At 40.3% G+C, this 15478-nt stretch overlaps 1 protein-coding gene across 1 annotated transcript in view; it reads left to right on the top strand.

Moving 5' to 3' along the window:
• The window catches only part of LOC110505159 (short transient receptor potential channel 3), a 75134-nt gene that overhangs the window by 20688 nt on the left and 38968 nt on the right, over positions 1–15478 (top strand). Inside the window, 3 exon segments of the mRNA XM_036970389.1 lie at positions 5510–5695; positions 11555–11719; positions 14484–14700. Coding sequence (XP_036826284.1) covers positions 5510–5695; positions 11555–11719; positions 14484–14700 — 568 coding nt within the window.

Raw genomic sequence — 15478 nt, 5'->3', positions numbered from 1 at the left:
GTACACATACAAAATGATCTGCCTATCATGTCTACACTGACACTATTACACACACACTCACATACACACTCTCACCACCATGCAAACACCCACCCACCACTTATGCTGCTGCTATACTGTTTACTATTATTATTATTGTTGTATATTATTATTATTATCTATCCCGCTACAAGTCACTTTCTCTTAATCCCTGCCTACAGGGATGCATCTTTAATTGTGTTCTTAGAGCAAGGTTGAAACAACAATGTGATAGATTTTTTTTCACTCCAAGCTACATTTTTTCAAATATTTCCATAATTACTGCACTTTGCTAAACTCATAAAGGTGGCGTATCGGGAGTATCGGTTATTAGCTACGTCTATTATAGGATGATAGTACTATAATATTATAGGGATTGAATGAAGCTCAGTGTTAAATTCAAATCTCCCTATCACCATATCTAAGCCAATATAATACCAATCTCGATGAAAATTTGCAAATCATCGTGATTGAAGGTACACATCACACTCCCTGCCTCTTGTGTGAGCTGTTCGGCTGTTACCGAGAACCACATGCCCGATTTTCTAACAGGGTTGTTAGCAATTGATTTTTTTTGAGTATTTCATACCCAGCTCAAATTCTAAACGTCAGATTAAAATGAGACTATAGCATCCATAAAGTGACTATAGGACTTTAAAAAAATGTCTGACTAAGTTTTGTCGGCGCAACAGTTTTTATTAAATGTTTAATTTATCGCCCTCAGTGCTAATTTCTGTCTGTTAAGAACCAACGATGTGCTACGTTTTTGTAGCATTTCTGACAATGCTAACATCATTTTTTAGCCGAAACTCAGTGTTCTAACACCGGATTGGTTGCTCGGCAACAACACAGTTGCTTGCACCATGCTACCACTGCCGGTCATAATAAGTATATGGAACAAAGCTAGGATACTGTATAATGCTAGCTATATGTTGGCATTCAAGCTGAGGTTAATCAATAAATGCAAACAAATATTTTGATTAGCTAGCTAACTAGCTAGCGTTATGTAGCTAACAAGGAAAGCTAGCTAAAAAGCTAGCTATATTTTGCCAAGTAAGGTTTTTCACATAAGGCTGAAGTCGTGTGTAAACTGCTGATCTAGACACTTACGTGTAATCGGAGCACAAACAACTATGCACAAATAAATTGGTCCTTGGCTGCTATGATAGGCAATTAACTTTAGTTAGCAAAGTAACCTTAGTCAACATAAGATTGTAACGTTAGCTAATGTGTATGGCCAGTTCATGCACCACAATAGATCATACTTTCTTACACAAAACATAACTTGCTAGTTACGTTAAGTTTAAAACCACCACATTTTGGGAAACTGCCACACGACTCACGTTAATTGGTATTTTGGTATGTTATTGGGATCCCCGTTAGCTGTTGCAAAAGTTACCCTTCCTGGGGTCAACACAAAACATAAAAAATGACATAATACAGAACATTAATAGACCAGAACAGCTCAAGAACAGAACTACATCAAGCATTGCACAGACCAAGCAAAGTATTGTAGGATGAGGTAGACAGATTTCAGACAGGACAAACACTGCAGTTACAGTATCTATGCTACATTTCCTCGAAGAACAACCAAGACCACACAAACCATAGTCGAGAAAACAAATTGTTTTGTTAAGAAACAATAAAAGTAAGGTATACCAAACTTTTTTTTTTACGTACTTAGAGGACCGTTATTAGCATGTTTTAACCACTCATATAAAACAGGTGAAGGTCTGATTTGAATTTTTTCTGAAACAGGACCGAAATGGTAAATATAAAGATCCAGTCCGTTAAAAAATTCGAGGCCCCTTACACTTCAGTGTTGTGATGCAAGCATTCTAGCAAAATGCGTAGGGTTTAGAATTTAAACGGTATTGTCAGATATTATTAATCCTAATCCAATTTTTTTTTACATGGACGATACATTGGAGTTAATATTAAACAAGTACTGGAAACAATAGAACACTATGAAAATTCTGGGAAACCAGGCCTGGTATTCATAGCTGACTTTGAAAAGGTTTTTGATAAATTACGGATTGGGATTTATAAAAAATGCCTGGAATATTTAATTTTGGAGAATCACTTATACAATGGATTAAAGTTATGTATAGTTACCCGAGGTGTAAAATAGTAAATAATGGCTACATTTCAGAAACTATTAAACTGTGAAGAGGAGTAAAATAAGGTTGTCCTCTATCGGCATATCTATTTCTTATAGCCATCGAAATGTTAGCTATTTAAATCAGATCCAACAATAATATCAAGGGGCTAGAAATCCAGGGCTTGAAAACAAAGGTGTCATTGTACTGTGATTTTTTATTTTTTATCCACAATTTTGATACAGGATCTTGATACTTTTTCTAACCTCTCATGATTACAACCAAAGTATGATAAGGGTACTACTATATTAGGTATTGGATCACACAAAAATACAACTTTTACATTACCGTGTAGTTTATTAATAAAATGGTCTGACAGTGATGTGGACATACTCAATATTCATATCCCGAAATAAATAAATAATCTCACTACAATAAATTTGAATAGAAAGTTAGGAAAAATAGATAAGATGGAAAGGAAAAAACCTGTCTATTTGTGAAAATAATCACTCGGGTTAAGTCTGTAGTCATATCCCAGTTTACCTATTTGCTTATTGCCTTGCCTACTCCTAGCAACTTGTTTTTTACATTTTATGACCAAAAAATACTCTATTATATACGGAATGGCAAGCCAAACAAAATGAAACGGGCCTATTTATATAATGAATATGAATTCGGAGGGGAGAAATGATTTAAATATTAAAGCATTAGACCTCTCACTAAAGGTTTCAGTCATACAAAAGTTATACTTAAATCCGAACTGGTTCTGTAGCAGATTAGTAAGAATGTCTCACCCCATGTTCAAGAATGGCCTTTTTCCCTTTATTCCAAAATATACGCCATAGAAGGTTGGTTTAAATTTCAGTTTAATCGTCCATAAAAGACTGAACAAATAATACAACAAATATTATGGTTAAACTGAAATATACTAAGTGATTTAAAAAAACAAACATTATTTTTACAATAGAAAAAGTTCTAATCTTTGTAAATGATATAATAAATCCGACTGGTGGAGGTATGTCACACATGCAGCTAACAAAAATCTATGGTATATTCTGCTCTACCCAAAATTACAACTATTTGCAGCATTACCGCAAAAATGGAAGGGGTGGAAAGTAAGGAACTTGTCTGGCGATCCTGCACTAAAGAACAAAATTGGTTAAAGAAAATTGATAAATAGAAAAGTATACCAGTTTCATTTAAGGACCAAAAAAATTGACAGCTGTGCTATATAGATTGTAAAATAATTGGGAAGTTATTTTTGATGTACCACTTCCGTGACACATGGTTTATGAACAGATACACAAAATGACTGTACATTCAAAACTACAACATTATTGCAACCAATAGAATGTTATATACACGGGGCATATAACCATCCCAGCTCTGCAGATTTTGCTGTGAAGAGGCAGAATCATTATGAAAACTGGATGTTGTTCATCGATAGGTGGGAGAGGTTGAGTGGAGCTGAAGGGTGGGACTAAAAACAATATGAAAACTAATGCAAAATATAGTGTGTCTGTAAAATGTACCGTGCCTTCAGAAAGTATTCAGACCCCTTGACTTTTTCTACATTTTGTTACGTTACAGCCATATTCTAACATTGATTAAATAAATAATGACAAATCTTAGACATATAATAAGTAAAATAGAAACTGAAATATCACATGTACTTAAGTATTCAGACCCTTTACTCAGTACTTTGTTGAAGCACCTTTGGCAGAGATTACAGCCTCGATTTGGGGAGTTTCTCCCATTTGAGATCCTCTCAAGCTCTGTCAGGTTGGATGGGGAGCGTCGCTGCACAGCTTTTTTCAGGTTTATCCAGAGATGTTCGATCGGGTTCATGTCTGGGCTCTGGCTGGGTCACTCAAGGACATTCAGAGACGTGTCCCAAAGCCACTCCTGCGTTGTCTTGGCTGTGTGCTTAGGGTCGTTGTCCTGTTGGAAGGTGAACCTTCGCCCCAGTCAGGTCCTGAGAGCTCTGGAGCCGGTTGTCATTCAAGGATCTCTCTGTACTTTGCTCCGTTCATCTTTCCCTTGAGCCTGACCAATCTCCCAGTCCATGCCACTGATAAACATCCCCACAGCATGATGCTGCCACTACCATGCTTCACCGTAGGGATGGTGCCAGGTTTCCTTCAGATGTGATGCTTGGCATTCAGGCCAAGTATTTCATCAGACCAGAGAATCTTGTTTCTCATGGTTTGATAGTCTTTAGGTGCCTTTTGGCAAACTCCAAGTGGGCTGTCATATGCCTTTTTACTGAAGAATGGCTTCCGTCTGGCCACTCTACCATAAAGGGCTGATAGGTGGAGTGCTGCGGAGATAGTTGTCCTTCTACAAGGTTCTTCCATCTCCACACAGGAGCTCTGGAGCTCTGTCAGTGTCCATCGGGTTCTTGACCACCCCCTTGAGCAAGGCCCTTCTCCCACGATTGCTCAGGAAGAGTCTTGGTGGTTCCAAACTTCTTCCATTTAAGAATGTTGGGGTCACTGTTTTTGGGACTTTTAATGCAGCAGAAATGTTTTGGTACCCTTCCCCAGATCTGTTCCTCGACACAACCTGTCTCGGAGATCTACGGACAATTCCTTCGACCTCATGGCTTGGTTTTTGCTCTGACATGCACTGTCAACTGGACCTTATATAGACAGGTGTGTGCCTTTCCAAATCATGTCCAATCATTTGAATTTACCACAGGTGGACTACAATCAAGTTGTAGAAACATCCAAGGATGATCAATGGAAACAGGATTCACATGAGCTCAATTTTAAGTCTCATAGCAAAGGGTCTAAATACTAATGTAAATAACTAATAATACTTATGCTTATTATATATATATATATAACATTTTAACAATGAACAATGTTTGTGAACTAGGCCTTTATTACTCCTGTATGAGCGGAGAAAAGTACTTGTTAGCAGAGCAGAGAAAAATACTCCTCAGCACCGCCCCAAAACATCTTCCTGCGGCCATGACCTGACCTCCCCCTTGTACAGTGCAGAGTATTAAGATGTAAATGTATTTCAGATTTTCATACTTGAGTAATAATAACATTTTATGAAATGTGCATATATATAACACTGCCGACATCATTGCACACAGATATTCCCATTGGGTCACCACTACCGTAGGCATATGGCTCTTTTTGTCCAGCCAAGTAGTGCTCAGTTACTCAGAAATGCTAAAAGGGTTTTCTAAGAATTTGAGTTGTTTTCTCACTGATATAGCTTCTATAACAGTATGGTTGCTGAACAAAATACCACTAAGTTTATATTATGCTCGTGTCACATATTACTTTTGTAAATTAGATTTATGCAGACGAGCTTGCATTTCCCTGTCTACAGCAGCTGACTTGGCTCTAACCTGTGTTTTCTCTCCCTCCGTCCAGAATGACTATCGCAAGCTGTCTATGCAGTGTAAGGACTTTGTAGTGGGAGTGCTGGACCTCTGTCGGGACACGGAGGAAGTGGAAGCCATTTTGAATGGAGATGTTACTGCTGAGAAGGAGGCGGGGAAGGGTCTTCGCTCTCTCCTGAGCAGGGTCAAACTGGCCATCAAGTACGAGGTGAAAAAGGTAAGTAGCTAACAGTTTCCTTTATCTATTCTAAGGCCTTGCAAGCAGTTGACTTCGCTCTCTAATCTCTATCTTGTAAGTTATTTCTAGAATATAACAGTAGTTCAGTCAAAACAATTACCAAGACACACCACGTTACATCCAAAGGATTCCATTGTTACTTGCCTGTGTACCAGATCTGCATCTCTGGCCCTTCTGTCCTTTCTACACCCCTCCACCGGACCTGCCTAAAATATTACCTGGTAAACTTTTACCTGAGCAACAAAAAAAAAAGGGGCATGCCTTCCAACTCAACAGGGCAACTTTTGTAACATTATCTGTCTCATATGCAGCATCCATCCATTTTTCATCAACATTTTGTCTCTACACTTTTTGCAACAGTTAGCAATTTGCATTGCTTCGATGCTGGGTGCTTTTGTTTTTTGCCAGAACTACAATATCTGATACTAGAAATCCCTATGCTGTACCTCCACGTTCAGGGGTCAACTAATAACTAAACATAATCTTAGTGCCTAGAAGTAACACAGCATAATTCCAACCAAAGCACAGTCAACATATTGAATGTACATGCACAGTGAGCCTCAAAAGTATTGGGATACTTGAAATGGTACAATAACTATGAGGTTAAAGTGCAGACTGTCAGCTTTAATTTGTGGGTATTTTCATATATTGGGTGAATTGTTTAGAAATTACAGCATTTTTTGTACATAATCCCCCCCTTTTTAGGGGACCAAAAGTATTGGGACAAATTCACTTATACTGTATGTGTGTTAAAGTAGTAACACATTAAGTATTTGGTCCCATATTCATAGGATGCAATGACCACATCAAGCTTGTGACTATACATTTGTTGGATGCATTTGTTGTTGTTTTGGTTGTTTCAGATAGTTTTGAGCCCAATAGAAATGAATGGTATATAATGTATTAAAAATGATGTTTGGATCCTTCCCTCTGTGCACACCATGTCATTTCAACGTGGAGTATTGGATCATATTTGGAAAGATAGATTGATCAGTGAGATTCCAACCTATTTTCACCCACTCAAAAAAGACAGCTAAAAGTTTGTTGAAATCCCAATGTGTTATCGCTGCACTTTCAACCATTTTAAAAGCACACCAAAGTTCAAATAGGAATACAATGTCAGATTTGTCATGTATTTATACAACAGCTTAATGTGCTGTCACTGTGCTTGATCTAATAGCCCAACCAAATGACATTGATTACAGTTAGTTGAAATTAGAGGTAGACCGATTATGATTTTTCAACGCCGATACCGGTTATTGGAGGACCAAAAAAAGCCGATACCGATTAATCGGAAGATTTTTATAAATATATTTGGAATAATGACAATTACAACAATATTGAATGAACACTTATTTTAACTTAAGATAATACATCAATAAAATCAATTTAGTCTCAAATAAATAATGAAACATGTTCAATTTGGTTTAAATAATGCAAAAACAAAGTGTTGGAGAAGAAAGTAAAAGTGCAATATGTGGCATGTAAAAAAGCTAACGTTTAAGTTCCTTGCTCAGAACATGAGAACATATGAAAGCTGGTGGTTCCTTTTAACATGAGTCTTCAATATTCCCAGGTAAGAAGTTTTAGGTTGTAGTTATTATAGGAATTATAGGACTATTTCTCTCTATACCATTTGTATTTCATATACCTTTGACTATTGGATGTTCTTATAGGCACTATAGTATTGCCAGTGCAACAGTATAGCTTCCGTCCCTCTCCTCGCCCCTACCTGGGCTCAAACCAGGGACACATCGACAACAGCCACCCTCGAAGCAGCATTACCCATCGCTCCACAAAAGCCGCGGCCCTTGCAGAGCAAGTGGAACAACTACTTCAAGTTCTCAGAGCGAGTGACGTCATCAATTGAAACGCTGTTAGCGCGCACCCCGCTAACTAGCTAGCCATTTCACATCGGTTACACCAGCCTAATCTCGGGAGTTGATAGGCTTGAAGTCATAAACAGCTCAATGCTTGAAACATAGCGAAGAGCTGCTGGCAAATGCACGAAAGTGCTGTTTGAATGAATGCTTACGAGCCTGCTGCTGCCTACCACCGCTCAGTCAGACTATCAAATATCAAATCATAGACTTAATTATAACATAATAACATACAGAAATACGAGCCTTAGGTCATTAATATGGTCAAATTGAAAACAAAATGTTTATTCTTTCAGTGAAATACGGAACCATTCCGTATTTTATCTAATGGGTGGCATCCCTAAGTCTAAATATTGCGGTTACATTGCACAACCTTCCATGTTATGTCATGATTATGTACAATTCGGGCAAATTAATTTCAGTCTTTGTTAGGAGGAAATGGTCTTCACACAGTTCGCAACGAGCCAGGCGGCCCAAACTGCAGCATATAACCTGACTCTGTTTGCACGGAACGCAAAAGAAGTGACACAATTTCCCTAGTTAAAAGAAATTAACTAAATATGGCGATATTAACTAAATATGCAGGTTTAAAAATATATACTTGTGTATTGATTTTAAAGAGAGGCATTGATGTTTAATGTTAGGTACACATTGGTGCGACGACAGTGCTTTTTTTCCGCGAATGCGCTTGTTAAATCATCATGTAACGGTTGTCGTCTTCCTCTTCTGAGGAGGAGTAGGAAATATCGGACGAATATGCAACGTGGTAAGTGTTCGTCATATTTATTACACTGAACACAGAAAACAAATGAACAAGCAAATAATGGAAACCCTAAAATAGTCCCGTATGGTGAAAACACTGAAACGGAAAATAACCACCCACAAACAAGAGTGGGAAAACAGGCTACCAAAGTATGGTTCTCAATCAGAGACAACGATCGACAGCTGCCTCTGATTGGGAACCATACCAGGCCAAACACATAGAAATATAAACACAAGAACAAAACATAGAATGCCCACCCCAACTCACGCCCTGACCAACCTAAAATAGAAACATACCAAAAGGAACTAAGGTCAGGACGTGACACATCACCCGTTTGGCGAAGTAGGCTGTGATTCGATGAGAAATTAACAGGCACTGCATCGATTTATATGCAAAGCAGGACAAGCAAGATAAACTAGTAACATCATCAACCATGTGTAGTTAACTAGTGATTATGTTAAAATTTATTGTTTTTTATAAGATAAGTTTAATGCTAGCTAGCAACTTACCTTGGCTCCTTGCTGCACTCGCGTAACAGGTAGTCAGCCTGCCATGCAGTCTCCTCGTGGAGTGCAATGTAATCGGCCACAATCAATGTGCAAAAATGCAGATTACCGATTGTTATGAAAACTTGAAATCGGCCCTAATTAATCGGCCATTCCAATTAATCTGTCGACCTCTAGTTGATATTACATTAAAGTACATGGTGCACAGATAACTTTCTTGATAAAAACATTAAGAAAACAAAAGAGATACATTGATTGTAGAAGGAACAAAACTGAACTACCCCCTACAGAGATCAATGGGGAACCAGTTGATAGAGTGACCATTGGAAAGTTTTCAGACCCCTTGGCATACTAATCAGGATCGAGGCAAAGATGAACGGAGCAAAGTACATAGATCCTTGATGAAAACCTGCTCCAGAGCTCTCAGGACCTCAGACTGGGGCGAAGGGTCACCTTCCAAAAGGACAACGACCCTAGGCACACAGCCAAAACAATGCAGGAGTGGCTTCGGGACAAGTCTCTGAATTATCTTGAGTTGCCCAGCCAGAGCCTGGACTTGAACCCGATCAAACATCTCTGGAGAGACTTGAAAACAGCTGTGCAGCGGCGCTCCCCATCCAACCTGACAGAGCTTGAGAGGACCTGCAGAGAAGAATGGGAGAAAGTCCCCAAATACAGGTGTGCCAAGTTTGTAGCGTCAGACCTAAGAAGACCCCAGGCTGGAATCGCCTCGAGTCGATTGTTAGCAAACATTTCTAAAATCTTGTTTTTGCTTTGTCATTATGGGGTTTCGTGTGTAGATTGATGAAGGGGAAAAAAATATTTAATTTTAGAACAAGGCTGTAACCTAACAAAATGTGTAAAACGTCAAGGGGTCTGAATACTTTCCGAAGGCACTGTATATAATTCCATATTTTTTCAACTGGTACTGGGAGACCTTCAGACGATTCTTGTGAGGCCTGTGGGTGTCCTAGAGCAAAACAACAACATGCACGTTCATGAGAGTATCATATTTACATAGAGGGGTCATAATAGTTTTGTAGGCCAAACCGTTTCAGACGCTACAGACAATTCTGTGAGATTGTCCTTATCCTGTAACTGCAAAGTTCATTTTCACCTCTCAACTTGTCCCAGGCTTTTAGTACCTCCCTCACAGTACACTCATCCCAAAAATGTATGAATGTCACACATTTCTTCCTTTCCAAAGAATCTTTAATAATAGACTCGCTGCTCCTTATTTATAGCAGTTCTGGCGTCGCCTTGATTCCTCATTCAACTGCATAATTAATCTGCCATATTTTCCAATTCAATCTTTGCTAGCCTCCTAGGGAAAAGGGAGAGCTGATGTAGGACAACCATGACATTAAAAATCCAAATGCACAGAGGTGTGTTATTCATTAACCTTGCACACTTGAGGATGGAACTTGTTCCTTACTACAGGTGGTAATGCACCTCTCACTGGCCCTGAATTCACGAGTCTGTGTCTCGAAATGAACTTGAACAAGTGATTCTCTGGGAGCAACAGCTTGGGGGTCAATCCCATTTCGATTCAACAATTAGAATTTGAACTGGAATTGGCCACCACTCCCATCCATTAAATTTTTCTTCAATTGGAATTGTGTGTCTATCTTTTCCCATATTATTATCAACATGTGAACCCAAACTATTTACCTCCCCTTGAGACAGGTTGATGTTCTTATCTTGTGGTGATTGGTCTTTACAGAGCAAATAACCAAATGTTTACTATTTTGAAATGGTTATGGATTGACTGGGCTGGCAGACAGTGTCAAGGAAACCCACAGAGGCCTCCCGGGTGGCGCAGTGGTTAAGGGCGCTGTACTGCAGCGCCAGCTGTGCCATCAGAGTCCCTGGGTTCGCGCCCAGGCTCTGTCGTAACCGGCCGCGACCGGGAGGTCCGTGGGGCGACGCACAATTGGCCTAGCGTCGTCCGGGTTAGGGAGGGCTTGGTCGGTAGGGATGTCCTTGTCTCATCGCGCACCAGCGACTCCTGTGGCGGGCCGACACATTGGTGCGGCTGGCTTCCGGGTTGGATGCGCGCTGTGTTAAGAAGCAGTGCGGCTGGCTGGGTTGTGTATCGGAGGACGCATGACTTTCAACCTTCGTCTCTCCCGAGCCCGTACGGGAGTTGTAGCGATGAGACAAGATAGTAGCTACTACAACAATTGGATACCACGAAATTGGGGTAAAAATTCAAAAAAATTCAAAAATAAAGGAAACCCACAGAGAGGGTTCGTTCATGTCTCGGTGGGTTTTGATTAAACACTTCCATTATATACACCTCCCCAGTTCTTCCTACTGGCGAAAGCCTAATGCATTTCTCCCAATTTGATCAAGCCTGTTAATGTGATTATATGAGAAGCTCTCTCTCTCTCGCACACACTCACATATACACACACAAACACACTTTATAGGCCCACTTAAAATGCAAATGACCAACCGATGACTGGTGCCTCCACTCCAGCAGTCCCTTTTCCTGATTTCCCCCTGGTGCCTACAGGATATATTCGGAACTGGGTCTTCGTACTCATTTTCCAGACTAAACTGCGTGACAGCCTAGAGGATGAACCAGGCCTGCCACTCAGCCTCTTTTCTTCCCAGACTGCTTGCCCATTGCATTAACTTTTACATGACATATTTTATTTCCAGTTCTCTCTCTCCTCCCCTACAGTTTGTGGCCCACCCCAACTGCCAGCAGCAGCTGCTGACGATATGGTATGAGAACCTGTCGGGCCTGAGGGAGCAGACCATCGCTGTGAAGTGCCTGGTGGTGGTGGCGGTGGCCTTTGGTCTGCCCCTACTGGCCATGGGCTACTGGTTCGCTCCCTGCAGTCGGGTAAGAGTACCACGTCCTCTGACCAAACCGCCGAGTGTCGTTTACCAACCTGAAACACTTGGTCAGAATTCAGATGTAGTCTTGGTCAGAGCAATGTTGATGGAGTATGTTGTTCACAAGACTGCACAAACGAACGTGTATGCTCACACAGCACTGTTTAACCACTTTTTTGATTTGGGTTGAATAAAATATATTGATTCAAAGCGTTAGAGGGGCAAAGTGCAGTTTTTTTTTTACCGTTTTGCCTCATTATTTGTCAACTCATGCACAATTTGTCTGTCCTTCACATCGGAGTGCCGGTGCAGGCTCTTTGCATGTCTTGACCAATCAGATTCACGGAAAACACAGGTCGCGTGGGCCGGGCACAAAGCTCAAGGCATGCTCTCCACTTTCCTCCGGTAATTATTTAGCAAGCGTGATAACACATCACTCCCAACAGACACAAGCAAAAACCTATATACCTAAACATTAGCGATCTAACATGTTGTATTGTATGGAAACGAGACCATTCTTCAGTGTGATCAACTGTAGGCGCTACTAACAACAGAAGCTGCATAGTGTAGCCTACTATGCGCCCTGTCCCTCTGGCCAGGGTAAACAAGGCGGTAACGTTGTGTATTTATAGACCATTTGTTTGTGAGAAAATGTGAATGGGATCAAATTAGGTTAATATTCATACTTGGGCTGACTAGGCCACCTAGACTTTTTTTCTATCCAAAATCATTAGAACGCAGTTATTTACAACTCTACAAAGTTCAAACCAATAAGTATGATTGGCCCTAAACCTGCTGTTTCAAATCTCTCTTTCTTTCTTTTGCTCTCTCTGACATGCTCTCTCGACTTATGAATACTCGGCTATGAAAAGCCACCAACTGACATTTACTCTTGAGATGTTGAACTGTTGCAACCCTCTTTAACCAATATGGTTATTATTTGACCCTGCTGGTCATCTATGAACATTTGAACGTGTTGAAGAATAATCTGGTCTTAATGGCCATACTCTTATCTCCACCCATCATAGCCAGAAGAGGACTGGCCAACACTCAAAGCTTGGTTTCTTCCTAGGTTTCTGGCATTCTGGGGAGTTTTTTTTTCTAGCTACAGTGCTTCTGCATTGCTTGCTCTTTGGGGTTTTATCTGTATATTACTTTGTGACAACTACTGATGTAAAAGAGCTTTATAAAATCAATTAGATTGATTGAATCTGATTGCTAATTGTTTTGCAATGTGAAAAGTAATATCTGCCAAACGAGTATAGATATAATTATGGCATGCAAGGCCACCCACCTCCATCATTCCTGCCACTCAGAACCTCACAACTGGAGTATGTCTCGGCTGAAATACAGAGACTGTGTCGCGACAGAATTCACCAATTGTGTTCCCTTCAATTATCTAAACTCAAACCAGAGCATATGAAGCGTATCATGTCTAGCCCGTAGAATGACATATAGAATAGTAATGTATAGAGCCTCTTTTGTCCATGTACCCTAACTCTTCCTCTTAAAAGTAAAACAAAGACATTTACAGCCACCTTTGAATTAAGTAAGTAAGTCTAGGAGTGTGAGTGCATAGTGTGTTTATTTGTTTATATTCACTTACCCTGCTTTTTAAATTTTTTATTTCACCTTTATTTAACCAGGTAGGCAAGTTGAAAACAAGTTCTCATTTACAATTGCGACCTGGCCAAGATAAAGCAAAGCAGTTCAACACATACAACAACACAGAGTTACACATGGAGTAAAACAAATATACAGTCAATAATGCAGTAGAAAAATAAGTCTATATACAATGTGAGCAAATGAGGTGAGAAAAGGGAGGTAAAGGCAAAAAAAAAGGGTTTTAAAAAGGCCATGGTGGCGAAGTAAATACAATATAGCACGTAAAACACTAGAATGGTAGATTTGCAGTGGAAGAATGTGCAAAGTAGAGGGAAATAATGGGATGCAAAGGAGCAAAATAAATAAATACAGTAGAGGGAGAGGTAGTTGTTTGGGCTAAATTATAGATGGGCTATGTACAGGTGCAGTAATCTGTGAGCTGCTCTGACAGCTGGTGCTTAAAGCTAGTGAGGGAAATAAGTATTTCCAGTTTGAGATTTTTGTAGTTCGTTCCAGTCATTGGCAGCAGAGAACTGGAAGGAGAGGCGGCCAAAGGAAGAATTGATTTTGGGGGTAACCAGAGAGATAAACCTGCTGGAGCGCATGCTACAGGTGGGTGATGCTATGGTGACCAGCGAGCTGAGATAAGGGTGGACTTTACCTAGCAGGGTCTTGTAGATGTTTGGCGACGAGTATGAAGCGAGGGCCAGCCAACGAGAGCGTACAGGTCGCAGTGGTGGGTAGTATATGGGGCTTTGGTGACAGAACGTCTGGCACTGTGATAGACTACATCCAATTTATTGAGTAGGGTATTGGAGGCTATTTTGTAAATGACATCGCCGAACGTGCCAGTAGTATAGCAAGGGTCTCTTGCAACGCTCCAATGAATGTTAGTGTTACATTTTATATCTTAAGGGATATTGTTTGCAACGCTCCAGATTTCACTATAAAAATCATTTCCATAAAGTTAAGTGGTTGTAGCATAGTTACTCTATAGACTTATGGACTGACTTCTCGCTTTGCATCCCACTGACCCCCACTGAAGGTATTACTTGCTATTACTTACCTACTGTATGCAAGTTGAATGCACTGATTGTAAGTCACTCTGAATAAAAGCATCTGCTAAGTGACTGAAGTGTAAATGTGATCCTTTTTATTTGATGTAGCTGGGAAATGTCCTGCGCAGCCCCTTCATGAAGTTTGTGGCCCATGCCGCCTCCTTCATCATCTTCCTGTGCCTGCTGTTGTTCAACGCATCAGACCGCTTCCAGGGCATCAGCACCATGCCAAACGTGACCGTCACTGACCACCCCATGCAGATCTACCGGGTCAAGACCACCGAATTCAGCTGGACCGAGATGCTCATCATGGTCTGGGTCACAGGTGAGACAGGATTTATTTGTTTAACATTTTGTGGTACTGTGCAGGGTTGCACTGCACCAGAGGGGCTTGGAAATGTGTGGTCAGAGGCAAGGGGATAAATCAGAGCCACGTTTCAGGGGCGCGTAAAGATTCCATAAAGTTTCAAAGGAGAACAACCTCGGTGATTAAACAATGAAGTTCAACGATGGCTAAAAGTCTAAGCATCCAGGGGGGGCTTTATTGCTATAGGCCATAGAAATGCATTGAATAACACGTTCATAAATGGAAAAATAGATGTCTGTCCTGGATATATAAGAAAGCTCAGGAAATATATATGTATATATACGATTTCCATACTTTCATTCATTTTTTTTTAACCAGTACCGAGTTACCCTCAAACAAACCCTGTGACACTTGTGGGGGTGGTAGAGCAAAACGGAGAACACCACTGTGTTCGTGAGTGCCTTAGTAGTTTGTGGCCCAACAGCCGTTTTCGTGATAGGAACCATTTTTGGGATATCGCCTTGTCTGTCAAACAGTGCTGTAAATCTGCCACCTTCCACCGCAGATGCGCAGGCACTTCAATCGACTCTGATTTTATTTTTAAACTGAAAGTAGCTTTTCTCCAAAACCAGTACTTGTGTCAGTTAATTAGTTACCCAACTAAAGTTACCCAGACAAAATTGATTCACTGTTTACCGGATTTTCAGTACTTTATCACATTGTCCTAGGCTATATGGACATGAACAATAGGCAAAATATTCAATTTCAGACTGATTTCATGAGTATTATTAAGACA

The sequence above is a fragment of the Oncorhynchus mykiss genome, chromosome 31, assembly GCF_013265735.2.
Source record: "Oncorhynchus mykiss isolate Arlee chromosome 31, USDA_OmykA_1.1, whole genome shotgun sequence".
Lineage (NCBI taxonomy): Eukaryota > Metazoa > Chordata > Actinopteri > Salmoniformes > Salmonidae > Oncorhynchus > Oncorhynchus mykiss.
The sequence above is the reverse complement of the archived record's forward strand: the minus strand, read 5'-3'. Positions and strand labels throughout refer to the sequence as shown.